We start from the raw sequence: 21,739 nt of genomic DNA on the forward strand, positions 1-21,739 counted from the left end.
AAATAGCACTGCAGGTAAAAGGGAAAACATGTATTTTTGATTTGGAGGTGAACTGTCTGTTTATTATTGTTACTTAAAATTGCAGCAAGTACCAAAAAATGACAGCAGAATGAAGGGGCTCTGAATGACACAGTGCCACACACTGATTAGTTACGTGAAGTCACAATGCAGGTTTAGGCAACACCATTAGAACACAAGTTGTGTTCACAAAGTGCCACCTCGTGTGATCTAGCCTGTTGGCATGACGAGCAATCTGATTGGTTGTGGCATTACAGCACTGCATGGCTCTGAGCCTGGGAATGCATCGTGAGAAATTGTGTTTTCATGGTGAAGCATGTGCATTTTAATTTTCTGTCTTGAGAGCAGGTAAGATTGAACATGCACACACACTGAACACACACATACAGACTAACTGTGATGCACAGTGACAGTACAACACACAAAACCACTTTTTTCTCTCAACAGGAAGTCAAGCCATCTCCCCATTTTCCTCAAAAGGTGTTTGAATCCTTTTTGTTTCTCTCTGTCACCTCCCAGTTTTTCACTCACTCTGTGTAAAATGTGCACACAAAGTCACGCTAAAAGCTAGGGTGCGTTCACTTTGTCCTGAGCAGGGTCAGGACTGGGGATTAGCTGATAAGGGAACAAATGCAAAACAACGGGCATCAGTTTGTTTTTCGGTCCCTGTGGTTCTGTATTCACTGTGTAGTCCATTCACAAGCAGGTGTTTCTGTAAACACAACAGAACAGAACTGATTGAGCATGTGTAAAACTTGGTCCCTGCACCTCTTACAGTAGGTTGTTGTTGTTTAGTATGGTTAGTTTGAACTCAATCAGATACTGAAGCATGTTGGAGCTTGATCGCAACACAAGTATCTGTCAGCATGTTTGGTTTTTACACAGACTGCACTTAGTTCTATCTTGTTTCCATCACGCAATGCATGCCGCAATGTTAATCTGCGTTCAAGATTTAAGAAGCAATTAAGTTATGTCTTTAGAAAGGAGGGATAATTGAATATTACTTTGTTAGATATGTAAAAAGGAACATGCTGCAGCAGCTGCCTCAGTGCTATTACAGGATAATACCTCAGTAGATCAGGATGGGCTACTTCTGTGATTGCTGTCGTTATGAGTGGCAGATTGAGGATAAATGCTGGTTCTGCAGCTGTTCCCGAGGCCTGTCATTATCTGTGTGATGATGTGTCATCGGACCACGCCGCTCTGCAGATGTTCTCTCTGCCTCAGCAGAGCTACAGTGATGAGAGACTGATGGGAGGTGGTGGGGAGGAGGAGTGGCTCATCTGGGCAGAGAGAATTAGGAAATTGAGAGAAAGTTGGTAGTTGGGGTGACAATGAAGACAGGTTAATGGGTGTGTACAAAATGTGGAATAAGGCAAACAGGGTTTTATTGAGAGCTTTCTGCACGCTCTTACACATGCTTGCCACTGCCACGTGATCACGCCAGCCTAGTCTAGTATTACTGTCTGCTGTCTCTAAATATTTTCTCTTTCTCCTTCTCTGTCATGTAGGAATACAAAGTGTCCAGCTTTGAGCAGCGCCTGATCAGTGAGATTGAATTTCGTCTGGAGCGTTCTCCCGTGGAGGAATCAGACGACGACGTGCAGCACGATGAAGACTCAGCCGGGAAGGGGGTGGCACCATCCTTCGACCAGAAGCTCAAACACTACAAAGTCTTCGAGGGCATGCCAGTCACTTTCTCCTGCAAGGTCCACGGAGACCCCAAACCAAAGGTGGGAGGTTGAACAGTCCCGGAAACAATCTCATCACCCTGAATGACTAAACATTGTTGGTGATGATGCTGTGGTGATTATCAATAGATGGTAATTTTGAAGCACTGATGATGGCATGACTCCCTGGCTTCGGGAGTTGCTGATGTGTGATGTTGATGATGGAGGGTGCAGATATTGTACATATGCTCTGTGTTGTGATAAGGGGAGGCCCTTTGCAGGAGAACACACTGGCCCGGGCTGGCTGCCTGGCTCTGTGCACATTAATGACATGGTGATGACAGGCTTCAGAATGAAGTGATGGATTAAAAGAAAGGCAGAGATAGAGGTGGAAGAGAGATCGAGCACTGCAGCAAAACAATTTAAAGATGATACTGCATTTTTGTTTAAAATGTAAAAAAAATAAAATAAATAAATAAATTAAATATATGCAAAAGGCACATATTTAATCACACATTTAATTAGATAATGCTTCATGTGCATATTTAAAAGTACTGTATGTAATTGTATACATATGCTAATGTTAGCTAATATTAGCTTGCTTGCTAACATGTACAAATTGCTACCTAGCTAACATAGCAAAATTCGAAAAAAATTGATTCAGTGATTTCACGCGCGTATGACAAGAGTGCAAGTCAACAAAAAAATATTCTATTGTTCAAACTCTGAGTTTAGTGTAAACACAACATAGGAGAGAAGGGTCACTAATAACAAGGATTTTGTGAAAGTTACACACAGAACCTTTAAACATAACATTGAAACCTTGTCATACAAAAATAAGTACCTTAATGTAAGTCATCAAAATATTTTTTTCCATATCCTGCATCAGAAATTTCCACTTCATCTATATTCTAAGGTTTTTACAGAGGGGTTTGTTCATATATCATTCATAGCCTGATATATATGACATTTTATTCCTAAAAGCATGTCGAAAATCGTTTTTTTTAAAGGCTTTTGACAGTACTTTGTGATTTATGGACTGATTAAACTAAGATATCTAAAATTCCCTTTGTAAAAACTGTCAACTCTTAATATGTCAACAAAATAAAACAGTAATTTTGAACCTTGCTTTTAGCTCAGATTTCTGTTCTGGAAATGTATGCAGATCTGCACATATTCAATTAAATAATTCATCATTTTCATATTTAAACATTTAATTTCATAAAATGTGTAATACAAAAAATTATCTTTTTCTTATCTTACATCTTGATGTAAGTATTCAATATTCAATTTCATGGTGATATCTATCAGTTAAAAGTTTTACCCTATTCACCTGGGCTGTCTCCCCTTACAAATAAAAAGCCAACTTGTCTGATCTGTCACCTTGTGTCACAGGTCTACTGGTTCAAAGATGGCAAGCAGATCTCCAAGAGGAGCGAGCACTACAGGATCAGCCGTGACGCTGATGGTACCTGCTCTCTGCACACTGCTGCAGCCTCACTGGATGATGACGGCAACTACACCATCATGGCAGGCAACCCTGAGGTGAGCAGACGGGTGCAGAGCTCTAGAAAAAAAACCCACACCACTAAATATTACATAAATTTCCATGCAGCGTTTCATTAAAAGAAAAAAATGCACACACACGCCTGTTTGGCTGCTCTTAGAAGAGGTCAGTGCCCATTAGCGAGAGAATAATGAGTATTAAGATAATAGTCTCCAGCCTGAAGAGGAAGAGGGCGTTGAATGAGACGGGAAACCGCTAAAGCCCTGATGAGGGTCAAAAGTCCATGTGCTACATGCTTTCTAACAGCTCTTTCTAGCTCCAACACTCACTTGTTATTTCCTCCTCCCTGTCTGACTGCTGTGTGTGCTGCAGTGGAGTGTCAGCACCTCATGAGCTCCCTCTCTCCGTGTCTATCTTCCCCTCACAGGGCCGGGTGAGCTGCACCGGCAGGATGATGGTCCAGGCTGTGAACCAGCGAGGCCGAAGCCAACGCTCCACACCTGGACACATGCGCAGGTGAGACTTCACTGACCCGCAAGAGACGGAGTAAAGACTAAACAGAATATCTTGGTGTTTAATTCACAACCTGGAGCTGCTGGCTGGCACATGTGCTGCAGGCTGTTCACCATCTGCGTGACTTCTGTGCTCACTCACAAAGATTTTATAGTGTGTATTTTTCTGATGTCAAATGTTCCAAGAAGCTGCTATTTACGCAAATATTTGCTGTGTGCTGAATCACAGTTTTCTTTCCTTTGTTGGGCTGTCGGCTCAGGGAAGAAAAGCTCCGTGTTAATGAGAGGGAACACCTGTTTGCTCTGTTCTGTTTTTCATTGCTCTAATGACCTTGTATATACAGTGCGCACTCATCCGAGCCCAGATATTGGAAAAAATGCACTGAAGATCACAGACGCTCCTCACAGCATATAAAAACACCTGTAGTCTGTTATCTAGATGAACACTCCCTGAGCTCGGAGATGTTTTGAGAGAGAAGAGAGATGGAGATAACAATCAGTGTCTCCCACTCTCTTTCTTCTCCCTCCCTGGTTGACATGCAGGCAGAGTGGTGATGTCATTGTAATAGGGCCTAATCACAGGAACACCTAAAGGTCCTGACCTGCTCTACAGGGTGGAGGGAGACTCTCATAGAAAAACATTGTGCAATCCTGTATTGTATAATGAAAATAATAAATCCTTGAATCCATGAATAAGCAAGTGGAAGAAAAAAGGCCCCAGAGTTCATATTACGTCTATGAAAGAAGGGATGTATCATCTACAAGAAAGCATGAATGTGTAAAGAGTATTGCACTCTGTTTCTTAAATGTTTAACTCCCAAAACAAAGGGAGTCTTAATCCCACATCCGCAAAACTAAAAGGTTCTGTGCAAATGAAATACTTCTAAAAGCTGGAATTTGTTGATATTCTCTAACAAAATGTGTCTTCTTTGACAAAATTGAGTCTTTTTTCTGTTAAAATTCCACTTTTTTTAAAATAGAAATTAATTAAAGTTGCTAAAATGCTTCACAAAACATCGAGAAGTCAGTGTTTGATCCCCAAAACTGTACGTTTCCGTCTCTCTATCAGGCCCAGGTCCAGGTCTAGAGACAGCGGTGATGAGAACGATAACATCCAAGAGCGTCACTTCCGCCCCCACTTCCTGCAGGCGCCCGGTGACCTCATCGTCCAGGAGGGCCGACTGTGCCGGATGGACTGCAAGGTAAATACACACCTCTTACTCCTGAGAGTGCAACCTGTGCTAACATGGGTCTACAATGTGACTACATGAGGAAGGAAGGTCAACGGCTGTATCGAAACACTTTTCATATAAAACAGTTATTCACTGATTTTATTTTAGTGCCTAAAATTAGCTATTTTTACAATGTGGCTTGGTAAAAGATTTTTTTTTTTTTTGGCGTCAAATTTTTTATTGAGATTCAGGCTACTCATAGAAACTCATCACAGAAATAACACTAGTAGATAACATGTCATAAATTTTATTATTTATTTATTTTAGGAATATCCTGCATGGTTTATCTTAGATATTTTCCTCTTAAACACCATGCATCCCAGCCACTGAAAGGTCCATACTAACAACATCAAGATAAACACGTCCCAAATAAAAGCCTGTCGAGTTCAGTGATTTAAGCAAATAATAGCCCGGGCTACTAATTGAAGTTTTACGGTAAATTAAGAAAGGCAATACAGTACACTTCACAATTCAAACCTTTGTCAATAAGAAGCAAACCACTTTCCTAAAGAGATTCATACAAGAAGTCGTTGGAGTGTGGTTGGTCAGCTTGGCTTTGAGACAAGCGCTGCTCACTGAGGGACATTTTTAAAACTTAAAAGGGGGAAAGACAAATTATACACTATGTTTTTCAGTCTGCTGTGGCATGTCGAGCTATGAACTTTAATGCGAGGAAGACCTTTTTTGTACATGACCGCAGTTTCAAGGCCTTTTTTTTGAGAAGTTATGTCACATTTTTACTTTAACCCTCTGCCTGTTCTCTTACAGTAAGTGTAATCTAATGGGATAACGATCTAAACTAGTGGAACAGTTTAGCTAACAGCCAGCTTCTGCTCTAACCTCCTGTGTTTCTAACCTGTAGGTGAACACAGTATCCAATCCATGCTGCTACTCTTTGATACAGCAAAGAAAGACAGATGGTTTAAAATAACTGAGACATGACTGGAAAGGAAAATGCCCTCACCAAAGAGAATATGTTAATCATAGTAATAGAGAGAGCCATTTCAGATCCGCCCTTTAATTCAGTGTCTGTATTGCTTTAAGGGAGGCTCCGTGTCTCCGCTGCCAAAGAAACATTTCCCTTTTCGTGCATTCCAGGTTCTTTGGGGAATAAAAATGTTTCATCACTTCCTCACGTTATGAATGGCTCAAAGCACACAGGGCGAATACAGAGGTGTCATTTTTCAGGGATTAAGTGGGATCAGGTTTTCTACAATTATTTCCACTCACACCACTTGTGCTCATTTTCTCTCTTTATCTTCTTCATCATCACCTAAACTCCCTCCAGCCTGCAGCACTTAGAAACTCTTTGAAAACGGGTACATGTAATAAAATAAAACAGACCCACAATTAACTCACTATAAAAAGACTGCCTTTTTTATGCTTGTTGTCAGAAATAAACTGAGAGTCTCCATTCCTTCAGAGCCCGTAATGTCAGGGATATTTATAGCAAATATTTATTTCCACATCATTTGTGGCTTTCAAAACTTTCCATGCTTAAAATGTCCCGACTTCTAAAAGCGTATTGGGCCTCTTCCAAAAATACCTATCACTGCTTAGTCTACACTACTTCATGATATCTGTGAATTTCACATTGTCACACCAAATATGTGCATGGGTGGATTAATGAACAGGCCAAATGGGCCTAGGCGCAGGGGCCCAAAGTGTCACAGCCCCCGCTTGCCCTCAACTACAAAATGTCACTCAAATTAACTGGCACTAACCAGAAAGACTCAAAAAGACCACAAAGAGATGCAAAGTAAGTACAAAGAGACGTAAAAGGACCAAAAAAGTCACAAAGAAACCTCCAAAAGTCACAAAACGACCACAAAGACATGCAAAGTACATACAAAGAGACATAAAATGACAACAAAAAGTCACAAAACAACCAAGACAGACACAAATTAACCTCAAAGAGACACAAAACGACTACAAAGAGATGCAAAAGAAGTGCAAAGAGACACATAAGGACCAAAAAAAGTCACAATTTAACCTCAAAGAGACACAAAACGACTACAAAGAGATTCAAAGGAAGTACAAAGAGACACGAGGACCAAAAAAAGTCACAAAAAAACCTCAGAGACACAAAATGACCACAAAGATACGCAAAGTACATACAAAGAGACATAAAATGACTTCAAAAAGTCAGGAAACAACCATGAAAGACACAAACATACCTCAATGAGGCACAAAAAGTCAAATATACCCCTAAGGATACAGAATGACCTCAAAGAGACACAAAATGACCACAAAAATACAAAAATAAACCTCAAAGAGACACTAGAGGACCACACAAAGTCACAAAACAACCAAGACAGACACAGTTAACCTCAAAGAGACACAAAATGACCACAAAGAGATGCAAAGGAAGTGCAAAAAGACATAAAACCATTACAAAAAAATCACAAAAGGACCAAAAAAGATCACAAATCGACCCCAAAGAGGCACAAAACAACCACAAAGAGATGCAAAGGAACTACAAAGGCACAAAAAAACTATGATGAGACAAAGCAACCAATAAACACACAAATATACCTTAAAGAGACACATAATGACTACAATGAGATACAACAAGGACACAGAAATTTACCCAAAAAGGAACCAAATCAGAATAAGACTTTCTGGGGGGCAGGGCGAAGTAAGTGCTGGGTTTCTCTATTAAGAGACAAGGATCTTCTCTCAGTGCAGTTTATTCCCATGACAAAGCATCCAGGCGACCAGACTCCTCTAGACAAACACAGCACAGACAGATTAACCAAACACTTCTGTTTTCATACTCCCAATAAACACACACTGCCCCCACCGAACACATGCAGCTAATATACTCATTTTCTCCAACAAAAACAAGCACAGACGGCTCCACGAACAAGCATTCACACATTGACTGAATTTTAATGTGTTCTTTTGCCCCCGTTAGGTGAGCGGCCTGCCCACTCCTGACCTCATCTGGCAGCTGAACGGGCAGACCATCCGCCCTGACTCCGCCCACAAGATGCTGGTGAGGGAAAACGGTGTGCACTCACTGGTCATCGAACCCGTCACCAGCCGTGACGCGGGCATCTACACCTGCATCGCCAGCAACCGAGCTGGGCAGAACTCCTTTAACCTGGAGCTCATTGTTGCAGGTAAACAGAAACATTTAATACAGTAAAGGGCACGTACGCAGACGATACATGCTGGCATGATTCGGAGCAGGAAAACATCACAGTAACACGCTCTCTCCACAGCCAAAGAGATGCACAAGGCGCCTTCGTTCGTCGAGAAGCTGCAGAACACAAGTGTGGCTGAGGGTCATCCTGTGCGACTGGAGTGTCGTGTCACAGGGGTTCCCTACCCACAAATTTTCTGGAAGAGGGAGAATGAGTCATTCACTCACAACACAGACAGAATCAGGTAAGAAACATCCAGTGTGATTAAACCAGATTAAGAGCGTTCCCCAAAAACATGGACATCAGAATATGTTTCCAACCTGGACACTATTTCCAATGTTTTCTGTCTAAATGACTGATGAGAGCAACAATTTTTGAAACTGGCCCAGTATTGAGCAAGAGTGCTGTAGTTGAGAGCAGCAAAACAGGATGCATTGCAACCACTCAGGACATGATCACACTGTCAGTTTATGTCCCCTAAAAGTGCTCCCTTTATGCCACTGGCAAGTTCAGATTATCTTTTAGGATCTCTACAGAGAGAGACATTGATGTTAAAGAGTAAGATCTTTTCTGTTTAACCAGAAACGCCCCTGAAATCGCCATCGCCAAACCCACCAAACTCCATGTAAATACCATCAATTTTAGTGTGAACAGAGCCAGCATATTTTCACATCTAACTGGGTGAATTAAGGGTTTATTTCAACCAAACCAGAGCTGGTGATTGTTGGAACAGTGGGAAGTCAAACCAAGTGGTTTATGTGAGGTTTTTACTTGTTTCTGTCGACTTTGAATGAAGTGAGTTTTATGATGATAAAATGACTGTTTATTTAAATGGAGTCTGGTGGCTTTGGCGATATTGATTTCGGGGCTGTTTCAGGATAAACTAAAAGGATTTTACTATTCAACAAAAAGGTATATCTCTGTAAGAATACTTTCAGTAAGTTGTCAGACACTTAAAAAAGAAGAAAAAAAAAGAATTGCTTTTAATGAATGGAAATTGCAGGTGCACAATTGCCCTGATTGATTACATTGCAACCTGTTTTGCTGCCACAGACGTCTCACTCAATACTGGACCAATTTTAAAAACTGTTGTTTCCATTACTCACTCAACATGGGAAAACAGAGTTCAGGTTGAAAAATCCAAATTTACCCTTTAAATTTGTGTCAATTTTCTTTCCCAGCATGCATCAGGACAACTGTGGCTACCTGTGTATGATCATCCAGCCAGCCATGAAAGAAGATGCTGGCTGGTACACTGTGTCAGCCAAGAATGACGCCGGCATTGTATCCAGCACTGCACGCCTTGATGTCCACGGTAAGTTCTGACTCTGAAACACGCACTGCTCATTAAATCGAGCATGTCCTGTGTGGCTTTTTTCCCCCTCAACACATCATTAAAAACCCTCCTCCTCTTCTCCGTCCTCAGCTCAGTGGCAACAGCCTAACCTCCCCAAGCCCAAGAAGGTGCGTCCCTCCACCAGCCGCTACGCCGCACTGACAGAGAGAGGGCTGGACGTGAAGGCGGCCTTCTTCCCCGACTCCAGCCCGCTGCCGCCCGGTGGCCTGGTGGAAAGTGACGACCTGTAGAGACCACAGGGAGTTCACCCCCCAGAAAAACCCTTAAAGCTGCCCTTGTTCCCAGCACTCCTGAGACAAATACTTTATGACGGCGACGAGGGGCAGAACAAAACCTTGTCCACCTGAGGGACTCTATCATTGAACTAAAGGGTCGGTGGGCAGTGAGCCGGTGCAACCACGGTTTTCATATGTTTTTATAGTATGACACAACCTATTATACTACAGAATTCATCGAGTTGTTTCCCCATGCTTCGTTTTATCAACTGGACCTGGACAATGATTGAAGTGTTTACCACGAGGAAAGACTGTTCATAAATACGCTCTCTTATGTTTCTGTACGGTTGATTCTGTTTTTGCAAAGGGTTGTCTGTTTAAGTGCCTCTTATGACTGTAAAGAAAAAAAAACAGGTTTAAAAATGAAACCTAGAATTACTATGCATGTTCAAGTGGTGCCATTTAATATACACAGACTAATACTGTATCTGTACGTAGCACTCCACCAGCACTGTTTAAAAGTGGACCTGCGGGAGAGACTTAAAAAGAGACTGAATGATTCAAAGCATTGTAGCTTTGACGAAGGAGATCATTATTATGTGGGCTTGTGCAGCACAGTTTGCAGTTGCAGTATCATACAGTCTCAGTGTTGTCATAGATTTGCTTATCGGAAAAGGCCGGGCCTTACAAACAGGATGGTTTTTTTAGCAGAAGAAATGAGGTTTGGGAAAGAGGACGCTCACACATGGATGAGATTTGTTTGTTTGTTTGTGGGTGCAGCAGAATTTAAGGAGGTTGGATTAACAGACACAGGAAGAGACAGCGATGGAAACAAGCAGGTTTTTCTGATGGACATTTAATATGATAAGTTCATTCTTAATAGAGGGATTTGAGTGACTGTAGTGATAACAAAAATGGAAGATAATGGAAAACTGGTGATGGAGGTTCATTTTTGTGATTTTTTTTTTCTTTGATGGTTTATTTGAAAAGGGTGTATTGAAATGTTCTCACTGGAGAGAGGGTGCTGTGAAAGGTTTCAGTGTATTTGTCACACACATCACAGATTGTCCATTTTATTTTTGTATGAAAAAAAAAATTCCCAACAATCCTGACATAAATTATATCAGCAACCTTTTGTTCACTGACAAAACAATCCTATCTGTATCATGAAGTTTTATAAATATATTTACTGCCTTAAATCACTTTCAGGCTTAATGCAAACACATTTTCTCTGCATGTTATTTTTGGACACTTATACAGTGCCAAACGACTGTTTCCAGGATGTATAAAAACTTTTTTTCCCCCCCCACTATTCAGGGGTACAAAACACTCTAAGCTGGTAGAAAGTGAAAGCAAGTTATATTTATATCTACTATTTTCGTCACCTCTGTAACTCTATACAAAGTGGACATCTTTTTCTGTCTGTTCGGAGCTTGCATCAGCTGACAGTTACTGTGTTTGCACATTTCTATGCCAATCAATGCCTGTATATGGATTGTTCTCCTGATATTATTTTAGGTTATGAAAGTTAATAAAAATCAAACTCTTCAGAGACAGCGTGAGATGTTTTTATAGACTGGCAGGCTCTTCCTAAAACAATAAGAGAATGCCAAAAAACACATCATCAGTCACAGTGGAAATACCATTCTTGCTAAGATTGCTAATCACAGTGTAATGCAATCCAATGCTTTAATAGGAAATACAGCGTTTAGGATGTTTGTACATGAAAGAGAACACTCGAAGTTGTTCATCTGAAGTTATGACACTCATGGAAGGTAATGGCATGCTTCAGTGAAAGGAACAACCAGCACAGCATTTCAAATCTCATCACTGAGCATGACAGCCACCTCCAACCCCATCCATCCACACTACTGGTCCAGAGCTGTAACCAGACACTCAAAACATTCCCAGAGCTAAAAATACCCCCCTCCCCACCTCCACCACTACCTCTAATTTCCTCCAGCTGTAGCCCAACATGCCTGGCCCCTCGACAGGCCCCTCCAGAGGTGGGCTCAGAGGGGCCGCTGGCTGTGAGGGGGTCTCCCTGGGGCGGCAGGGAAACAAAACACGAGCGCTACGATCAGTGGCGGGCGCTTTACAGTCATGGAAAAAGACCAACAGCATTCAATCCACTGATCAAATTTAGGACCTCAGGGCACGGAGGTCTGGACTGGGCCAGACACTCTGGAGTCAGTAGCGTTAGTCATGACCGAGTGTCACACACACATCAGACCACGCCTACTGTGGCTGGACAGAGTGACTCAGCAGAAAGACAGAGAGCAGCAGGACAGTGGTTCTCTGAGAGATGTGGTTTTGTGTCTCCTATGTCAACAACTAACTGCCTTTTTACAACTTGGGCAAAAATTTTGTTCACTTTTTGTGGTCTGCGGCAAGAATTTTGATGGTAAACACCTATGTCATAGTCACAGCCGCCTAAACCGAGACTAAGTCATGACCAAGACCGGAGCAGTGCAAGTACCACACCGCATGACACACTTATAATGTGAAAGATGCAAATCATAGGCACTCCTCAAAGTGATTTGAAAGATCCACATTCCCATAAAAACATCCATCCATCCATTTTCATCCATTTACCCAGGGCTGGGTCATTGGGGCAGCAGGCTGAGCAATGTACTCCAAACGTTCCTCTCCCCAGCAACATTTTCCAGCTCCTCCTGGGGGACCCTGAGGTGTTCCCAAACCACATGAGCTAATATAATCCCTCCAGTGTGTTCTGGGTCTGCCCCAGGGCCTCCTACCAGTTGGACATGAAAAACACCCACGGAAAACAAATGGAGATTCAACTTCCTCCACCTCTTGTACTGCTACACCGTATGTGGCGACTGTGGCTGAGAGGTAGAGCGGGTCAGGTCGTCCACAAATGGAAAGTTAGTGGTTCAATCCCCAGCTCCTCCAGTCCGTATGTCGAAGTATCCTTGGGCAAGATGCTGAACCTTAAATTGTGTGAGAGCGTGTGAACTGAGTAGCAGGTGGCACCATGTATGGCAGCCTTGGCCACCAGTGTGTGAATGAGTCAATGTGTCATGTAGTGTAAAAGCACTTTGTGTGGTTAGGAGAGTAGAAGAGCACCATACAAGTGCAGGTCCATATGTGAGTATGTACAGTATAATTGTACCATCAAAAATGTAGAGATGTTCTGATACCATTTTTCCTTCCCAATAATGATTCCAATACCTGCTCTTGTACACCAGCTGATGCCGAGTACTGCTCCCAGGGAGCTGAGATGATTGCTATGACTGGTGTATAGAAAGGCTTTATAAGATTGCTGGTGTTGAAACTGGCAACACTGGTGCCACCCCTTGAAACTAAAGCCTTGCAAACTGTGCAGTTGGCCTTTTTACCAGTGGGGCTTTCCAGTGTAAAATGTTGCCAAATTGTTGACGTTTCCTTAACAGCTAACGTTAAACTACTCACCAGAAATCAACTCTAAAATAGAAATTGCCAGTGGCTGCACAGCGTAACGTGTTATGCAGGCGACTGTTTTAGAGCAGCCAAGAATTGCCTTCCAGGAAAACTGTCGTTTTATCCGGCTATGAAACTACTTTTAAGTTTTCTGAGGAATTACGTGGTATTAGGTTAGTGCATAGACTTGCATACTCACTGATACCTGATCCAGCATTTAAGGCAGTGTCGGGGTGTTTCCGATACTGGTATTAGCTTTGGAACAACTCTAGAGAAATATCTTGAATTTTATGTGTGGGAATTTTTCTTTTTTTTTCTATGAGTAAACAAATTCAAACAAATACTAAAGAGCTGAAACCAACTTAATCTTTATTCAACACTCCTTTGTTGCACAAATGGCAATTTTAGTGATATCCCTGCAGCTGTGGTCTTGACAGGTCTTGTAATAAAATCCCGAGTCCTCTATATCTGAGGCCGAGACAAGACTGATGAAAATGTGGTCGAGTCTGAGACAAAACCAAGACCTTCAAAACCAATCTCAAGTAATACAGCGCTGGCAAACACTATGTCCAATCTCACACTCCTACAGCTTACCAGATGTGACTCGACATGTGGCCACAGGGCAATATCCAACTCCAGCTATGAAGCATTGTTACGTGTAAATGTCCACTTTTGATCAGTCTGATGCTCCTCAGTCATGGGTAACACAGAGCCCACTGCCCCTTCATCTTATTTTTGAACCATTTCCTCTATAGTCTGATAGTTTTTTAAGAAAAAGCAGAGTGAGGCTTTTACCTGCCTCGCTGCCATTGTTTTCAGAGGAGAGATGATTCCAGAGGAAGGCCCCTTCCCTTACATGGCCAGCTGCAGTCCTCCATCCACCACCAGCACCTGTCCTGTAACGTAGGGAGACTCCAAAAGGAAGAGGACAGCATGGGCTACCTCCTCTGGCTCGCCGAATCTCCCCAGCGGGATGGAGCGTACCCCAACCTCCTCCTTCAGCCCTGCGGTCATGTCGGTGTGGATGAAACCTACAAGAGTGGGCAGGGACATGAGAGAGGTTTAAAAACAGGACAAATAAGAGGACAGAGACAGAAAAAGGTGATGCAAGAAGATGAAGGTGTACTGTACCGGGAGCCAGCAGGTTAACTCTGACATTGCGTGATGCGACTTCTTTAGCCAAAGAGCGTGTGAAGCCCTCTAGACCGGCTTTACTGGCACTGTAAACACACTGGCCAGCGTTCCCTTTCAGGCCAACAACAGAGCCTGCAAACAACAAACAGGCATCCATTAAGATCACTTAGTATGACAGACATGTTCAAAAGAAACACTTGTAGGAAGCCACTACAGTTTGTGATGCCATGATGCTTTTACAGGATGATAGATACAAATCACTAATATTTACACATGTACCAATCTAATGCGTTCTGTAGGCTTACCTCGGTTCAAGTCAGCAACTGGTTTCAATTTATCTCATTATACTAATAAAATCAATGTAGTAAATGAGCAAAAACATGGATGTAAATGTAAAATGTACCACTACAAATCTTTAAAGTAAGGCTGCAAAACTTTGGTGAATCCAAAGAAAGTACCAATGATGCATAGTGCCACCTAGTGACCACACTGAAAACATGATGTCAACCATGAGGGCCACTGGATTCAGGGAAAATCCCATCTCCACCCTGAAGTGTGGAAATTTAGGCTCAAAATGTTACAAACAGAAATGGGACAGCACTTTGTAGCAACATATCAGGGCTTAATGATGCCAAAACATGCTACGTATGGTACACCTACAGGTTTGGGATATTTTGTTTTATGTTTTTACCCTCTTCATGGTGAAAAGAGCCTATACACTGAATAAAAATGTTTTAACAATTAGTCATCTAAAAGAGCATTATTACATATACGGCCTGGCACCTTTTCCTCTAGATTTTGCCAAACCTCAATAGCGGTGGCTAGTCTTGATTATAGGCTTGGCTAGGCTAGCTATGGATTACAAATCAATTTAAAGAAAATAGAGCATTTAACAGTGCATGGACAGTTTGTTTGCTTTCACCACCAATGCTGCAAAATTAAAGTACCAAATAATCGTACATATTACTCTGCAGAGTAGCTGTCTTGTGGTAAAACATATTAATGTGTGGTTATTTAGACCTATTAGGCTAATTTAAACTTAATATGCTGTCCTGTTTACCTTCAGTAAAAGGCTCCCGATATGAACTGTGGGTTATTCCCTCAGGTACCATCTGCAGAAAGTGTGCATATAGGGCTCAAAATATCTGCAACAGAGCTCTCGTGCACTTGACAATTTGACAGTGGGACTGCCCTAAGCCCTCACTGACTTTGTGGGAACGCGCCTCAAAATCTGAGAGTGTGAACACTGCAATTGGGCCTCAGTACCTATATTAACAATGGCAGCTCCCTGGGTTTGCAGCATGCTGCGCAGCGCTGCCCTGCAGGTCAGCATGGTGCCCAGCAGGTTGGTGTGAAGCAGAGCAACCATGTCCTCCGACTTGGTCCTCAGTAACAGGGCATCCCTGTACAAACACACACAGTAATAGGAGAGCCATGAAGTTCAGTGTTTTGTGACAACATCATATCCATTTTTCTATGCATATATATGTCCATACATACATTTGCAAATGCATCAGCAGAGGAGCCGGCTCAAGTGTCTGCTCACCTATTGATGCCAGCTGCATTCACGAGATAAGAGATGTTCCCGCAGGTCTTGTGGATCGTCTCAAAGGTTTTCTGCACCTCCTGCTCTTTAGAGACATCACAGCTGAAAGCCACATGGTCATCTAGAGTGCAGATACAGAAGGTCTGTGAGTATATTAGTTACAAGACTATCTGGTTATAACAGCTGCAGGTATTGTAGGTCTACATTTCTCCTATTCTATAGCACAAAAGCACTGAATCAGGTACTGTGTGTGAGACTGACAGGGAAGTGGGGGAACACTGTCAGCTTCATATTTATTTTATTTAATTCCGTCTGGCTTTCCATCTCAGTAAATGTCAGGGCTTTCTAATCACTATCAGTTCATTGCCTGAGGTTTACATGTTGCCTACTGATACATGTTTGTGTGTACAGCTCTGTACCTCCACGCAGAGATGCAACAGTGGCACGGGCAGCTTCTTCGCTCCTGGAGACAACAGCCAACCTGCAGCCTCTCTCTGCCAGCAGGCGGGACACAGCCTTCCCAATGCCCCTGGAGCCCCCACACACCACTGCCAGCCTGGACATGACTGACACCACACTGCAGGAGAGACGGCAGCATCGCACATCAACACAGCACTGCACACGACTGTATTTACAACTAGAGCAATGGAGTGGGTCCCACATGTAGTTTGTATCTACGGCCGATACTGGCTTTAAAATGAAATACTGGAATCAGCCAACATGCTTTTTCTTATTTTGTACAATGAATTATTATCACATACACTGAAAAGTATTGTATTTCATGTTTCCATCTGCAGACCAAGTAACCCCCCCCCCTTCATGGCAACAGTACTCTCCAATTGCAGTGGCCCCCACCAGGAAAAAAGCAGCATGCCACACTACACAAACTGTTTAGAAATGTCCTGTGGAGCGTGACACAAAGCTCAAGGTGTCGACCTGGCTTCTAAATTTCCCAGGTCCCAATCTGCTCAAGGATTCTTGTGATGTGCCGGTACGCCAGATGTACCCTAATCCAAGGTGGGGCCTCCTTGGATCGGACTTGGCTCTGACCTGTGGAGGCATGGACACAGGATCTCTGGGAGTGTCCTGCCATGGGTGCAGATCTGATGACAAGTTTGGGGGGGACACAATCAGTTGTGATGTTTTTTAATTGCACGCGTGCAAATCATGCCCACAGAGCCCTTGAGATTGCCAGCATATTTCACAATTTCATAGAGGCTCATCACCATCACCAAGTCATTCTAAAAGCCCTACAAAGAGAATCATATGCTTACCTTTACTGTTTATTTCTCTTGAACAGCCAGTAGTACATGGAACCAGCCATCACCCTCCTTTTCACTGCTTCGCTGTTAGTTAATGCTACTTCTAGTTTCAGGGTCTCAGGCATGTTATGTCCACTCACGTTCTCATCTCTCGCCTCTCACGGATTCCCATTTCTCCTCATCATCTTCCCTTTCTCCCAGTATATAGGACTACTGTATACATTTGTTCAATTTCAATCATTTAAGCTATTTAGAATTGGGGGGGACAATTTGTGTTTTTCAGAATTTGGGGGGGACATGTCCCCCCCCATCCCCCCCGGGATCTGCACCCATGTGTCCTGCGGTGTCTGGCACCAGTGCGTTGTGGGTTAATGGCACGTGCCACAGATGCTCATTCAGATTGGGATCTGGGGAATTTGGAGGCCAGGTTGACACTTTGAGGTCTTTGTCACATTCCTTGGGCCATTCCTGAGCCATGTTTGCAGTGTGGCATGGTGCATTATCCTGCTGGGGGGCCACTGCCATTGAGGAGTACTGTTGCCATGACGGGGGGTACTTGGGCTGCAACAGTGTTTGAGTGGGTGCAACATGTCAGGTGGTATCCACATGAATGCCAGAACCAAAGGTTTCCCAGCAGAACAATGCATTGGAACAAAATAATCAAAGTTATTCACTTCACCTGTCAGTGCTTTGAATGTTGTGGCTGATCAGTGTACGCCACAATACATCTACTACAATAGACAAACCAATACACGCATACCACAATACATATAGTACACATACACCAAAACACTTACACTAATACCTCTTAAAAGTTTGAGCGCATGCAGCTAAGAGTGGGTACAGCTCTGGAGAGAGTGGTTGGAATCATGTGAGAGGATTTAATAAAACCTGAAAGCAGGAAAGACTGTTTCAGTTTTAGGGTCATATTGTTGTCTGGGGACGTCAGCAGCTGTTCAGCTTGTTAACTGCGCCTGTATCATATAATTCACAGAGCTAACTGTAACGTACCTTGTTTCTGACTGATGTGTGTTCCTTGTTCCTCCGTCAATAAGTTTACGTGCAGAAAAACGACCGAGTATCAGAGAGGTGGACGCTCATGGAAGTCGCCATGTTTCTTCTCAGTGTTGTTGCGCTGCTCGTCATCAGTCGGTAGATGGCGCAGTGGACACACAGTCAGAGCAGCACAGGACCAGTCATGCTTTTCATGCGTCATGGTGAGGGTTTGTGTTCTTAGACAGCCTCTAAGCAGCCAGATTAATATTTGTCTATATGGAATTCAAACAGCACAACAACCTGACATTGTCTCCGTGAAAGCTGTCAGTTCTCTAGTTATTTAAACAGCCCAGTAAAACTTTCATGCATTATTTCCTTATGTCTGCAAATGGCAGTCTGGATACACAAGCAGTCACTAACACATTACTGGGACTGTAAAGGCACATCACTACAGAAAAATGTGTTTTTATATGACAGCTGTTGGGAGTGTTTGCAGTGCCAGAGGCTTCAGTGACCTCACTGAGGCCTACTTTAGAGGGATAGTTCAGATTTTTTAAAGTGGGGTTGTATGAGGTTCCCATCTATACTTAGTGTATTACAGCAGGGGTGCTCAAATGGGAGCAATCAATGTCAGCTGTGGATGGGTCAGGAGCAAAATGTATTTTATTGACCTAAAAAAAGTCTCACCTAAAACAATCTATAACTGGTTAACCCTTTGTAATCTGAGCAGACTGGCTTGATTTCTTTCAAAAACTTCTTTGGGAGGAAGACAACGAGCAATGAATGAAGAAATTATCAAAAAAAAATTGCGAGAATTATTAGTCCTTAAATGACCTCTTAGTGCACTTTGGGGTGTTTGGGATGGGAGAAAAGAAAATAAAAGGTTTCCTTCCTGATAAGGTACTATTACAGGTATTACGAGAGTATTAATTTTCCCATTAGTTCATTTGTTTAATTTATTTTTAATTATTATTCTTTATTTATTTCATGTATATGTGTATATGTATTTGTATGTATTAATTGCTATTATTATTATTAATAAGTAGTAGTATGTGTATAAGCTTTTTTTGTTGTTGATGTTTTTTGTTTGCATATATACACATGTATATTACTTTTATTTATTATTTCATTTATTGTCATTATTTTATCTTATTTACTTATTTATTTTATTTTTTACTTAATTAATATCATTATTATTTATATTATTTTTAAATACTTTTTTATCTCATTCATATAGGTATTTATTTCATTTAGTAGTTATAATAATCTTTCAGTTGAGTATTTCTACTACTTTTTATTTTATTTATTATTGTTATTATTATTATTTCAATTTATATATCTCTATATATATATATATATTAATATTTATTTCTAAGGTGATCAATATATGGTTTATACCTTTTAACTGTATATAACTGTAATGTTTTGTACCTTGTTTTATGGATATGAAGGAAACAATAAAAAGTATAATTATAGGAAAATAAATTGCAAGAAATTAGTAAAACGAGAAAATTAAAATCAAGGAAATTTGTGAAAAAAGAAAGTTAAAAACAAACAAAAAGGAAATGACCTGGAAGGAATGCTCTAAAATTATAATAATTCTGTACCATAATTTTAAATATGTAATAATAGTTATTATAAATATAATTTTCCCTTACATTTTTTTCCTTTTTCCCTAGTTTTTTTTTTTTTATTTATAATTTTCTAAATCTTCTATTTTTTTGCAGTTTGTGGAATATTTCTTACCGATTTGCTCAGGGTTCAAAGGTTTAAATACTTGAAAAAGGTGTCTGAAAGCAGCACAAGAAAAGTGATGTAGCTCCAGGTTTCAAAGAGTTAAGGGTTCGCTATAATGAGAGTATTTCACCTTTTCGTTAGACAGCTTGTTCCAGTGGGGAAGCTGATATCGGCTCTCTCTTCAAAGTCACCAGACTCCATTGACAAAAAAAGTAATTTTGGCTTGCAGAGAACACAGGAGCTGCTGGTCTACTGCTGCCTCAATCTTTTAGTTAGTATGTGTTATTGGTGAAGCCAAACTAACCACTTTAAACACCAGTCACACAATGGCACAAAAACGTAACTGATCAAGGCAGCGGTAGACCAGCAGTTCCTGTGTCCAGCAGTGTTAAGTCACTGTTTCTCTCAATGGAGTCTGGCTGTGAAGAAAGCAATATAACGGTTTCAGCTCCCCATCAGAAATCACTGTCTGACGGACACATAGCATACACTGATATTGATTATATTTGGAAGGTTGCTAGAGTACGTTTTATTATGACCCCATCTGCAGCAGCTCATTTCTTAGCTTTCTTGGCGGTACTCCTGCACGCCTCTCCAAACTGGGGGGTGTCGACCACCATCTGCTCTATGTAATACATTGACCTGTGAATAAGTACCTCATATAACCCCACTTCAAAAAACCTGAACCGTCCCTTTAATAGTATGATAACATTCCCATAACGCCTTTTCAATATGGAGGCGTTTACTGCAATATCTATGTAAGGAGACTCTTATTTAACATGAATAATTACAGTTCTGTCTGAGTTAACTTTCAGAAGATTAGTTATAAATACTGACACATAGCCCGCACACTGAAATAGCTCATTGACTGTTAATTGCAGTCATTCATTCTCCATTGTGCTTCATGTATCATTGTTCCCCACAGACATATATATCACCAGGAAAGCAAAACTGTCACCAGTGTTAAAGACAAAAAAAAAGTGAGTGATGTTGAGAGTGGGTGGCCTCGGCCTACACCTGGACGGTCCATCAGACCCAGACAGGCAGGCAGGATTGATTTTCTGAGGTTAAATCACATTCACAACCAGTGCTGCAGTGGACCTTTGACACTGAGACCTACAGTCTGAATCCAATCCATACTGCAGCAGAAAAACACAACCACTCCGAACTGTGTAATTTATTGAAAATGTTATTACTCTTTATCACAGTGTCCATTAATAAACAGTGTCTGTGTGTCAGAGAGAGAGGAATGGAGCTTGATTTGTATTCCGATCACCTCCTGAACACCAAGACATTATTCCCCTCTTTCACACCTTACTGATCTAATTATACTTACCAACACAACCGTATTTTGCTCGCTCACATGAGTGCACGCACACGTACAAACACTCAGACACACAGTATTAACCCTGTAGCACTTCAGTAGGTCCTGAGATCAACTTAGTATTTCTTGCCTACTGGCTCGTGCACATATTCACAATTCAATACTTTCAGAACTGCACGACAAAAACAATTTCTGGAACTATCTCCTATTTTTGGAAGCTAACACAGCTGTTCATACTTTTACAAGTTACTTTTTTCTCAGTATTACTATACTGGAGTCATCTAAAATCCCAATAGCTGGAACCTTTGAATTTGGCTCAGAGAGAAAGAAGACGGGACATTTTCTTTGAACATGTTCGGTCATTGTGAAATCTCTTTGAAATCCCAGCGCGTACTGAAATACATTCAAAGGAGCAAATACCTGGCTGTCTGTTATGTACAGTAAAGGGTTCAAGAGGGACTTGACTGACACTCCTTTGAGTGAGTGACTTGAAACGGCCGACACACCCTGAGCTTAACATTATCAAAAAATTCTTGACCTTGAGACTGCTGAGCTCTTGACAGCATAGATTATTGGATTTTACCGATACTCCGTGCACACAGCTCCTCCTGCATTTACTCATGTCATTCAAATATCCACTTTTCACATGTATTAAAG

General features: G+C 41.6%; 2 protein-coding genes across 9 annotated transcripts in view; one reads left to right on the forward strand and one right to left on the reverse strand.

The window, feature by feature from the left end:
• The window catches only part of palld (palladin, cytoskeletal associated protein), a 70,421-nt gene extending 59,209 nt beyond the window's left edge, over nucleotides 1-11,212 (forward strand). For 4 of the 6 annotated variants that reach the window (XM_033621388.2, XM_033621390.2, XM_033621393.2 and 1 more), the window contains 9 exons: nucleotides 466-498; nucleotides 1,530-1,751; nucleotides 3,084-3,233; nucleotides 3,623-3,711; nucleotides 4,777-4,909; nucleotides 7,857-8,064; nucleotides 8,167-8,332; nucleotides 9,270-9,403; nucleotides 9,515-11,212. In XM_033621388.2, coding sequence (XP_033477279.2) covers nucleotides 466-498; nucleotides 1,530-1,751; nucleotides 3,084-3,233; nucleotides 3,623-3,711; nucleotides 4,777-4,909; nucleotides 7,857-8,064; nucleotides 8,167-8,332; nucleotides 9,270-9,403; nucleotides 9,515-9,675 — 1,296 coding nt within the window. In that variant the 3' untranslated portion in view covers nucleotides 9,676-11,212. The remainder of the gene's footprint in view (nucleotides 1-465; nucleotides 499-1,529; nucleotides 1,752-3,083; nucleotides 3,234-3,622; nucleotides 3,712-4,776; nucleotides 4,910-7,856; nucleotides 8,065-8,166; nucleotides 8,333-9,269; nucleotides 9,404-9,514) is intronic. The other 2 variants (XM_033621392.2, XM_033621389.2) reach the window with 1 other exon arrangement.
• Nucleotides 1-18,171, reverse strand: part of cbr4 (carbonyl reductase 4) — a 36,553-nt gene extending 18,382 nt beyond the window's left edge. Inside the window, exons 1-7 of one of the 3 annotated variants that reach the window (XM_078168543.1) lie at nucleotides 18,037-18,155; nucleotides 17,831-17,916; nucleotides 16,183-16,340; nucleotides 15,764-15,884; nucleotides 15,484-15,620; nucleotides 14,215-14,349; nucleotides 13,439-14,114 (exon numbers count right to left, since the gene is read on the reverse strand). In XM_078168543.1, coding sequence (XP_078024669.1) covers nucleotides 13,936-14,114; nucleotides 14,215-14,349; nucleotides 15,484-15,620; nucleotides 15,764-15,884; nucleotides 16,183-16,327 — 717 coding nt within the window. In that variant the 5' untranslated portion in view covers nucleotides 16,328-16,340; nucleotides 17,831-17,916; nucleotides 18,037-18,155 and the 3' untranslated portion in view covers nucleotides 13,439-13,935. Of the gene's footprint in view, nucleotides 1-13,438; nucleotides 14,115-14,214; nucleotides 14,350-15,483; nucleotides 15,621-15,763; nucleotides 15,885-16,182; nucleotides 16,341-17,830; nucleotides 17,917-18,036 lie in introns of those variants that run through there. The other 2 variants (XR_013491695.1, XM_033621260.2) reach the window with 2 other exon arrangements.
• Between the last annotated feature and the right edge of the window lie 3,568 nt (nucleotides 18,172-21,739).

The sequence above is a fragment of the Epinephelus lanceolatus genome, chromosome 6, assembly GCF_041903045.1.
Source record: "Epinephelus lanceolatus isolate andai-2023 chromosome 6, ASM4190304v1, whole genome shotgun sequence".
NCBI classification, from domain to species: domain Eukaryota; kingdom Metazoa; phylum Chordata; class Actinopteri; order Perciformes; family Serranidae; genus Epinephelus; species Epinephelus lanceolatus.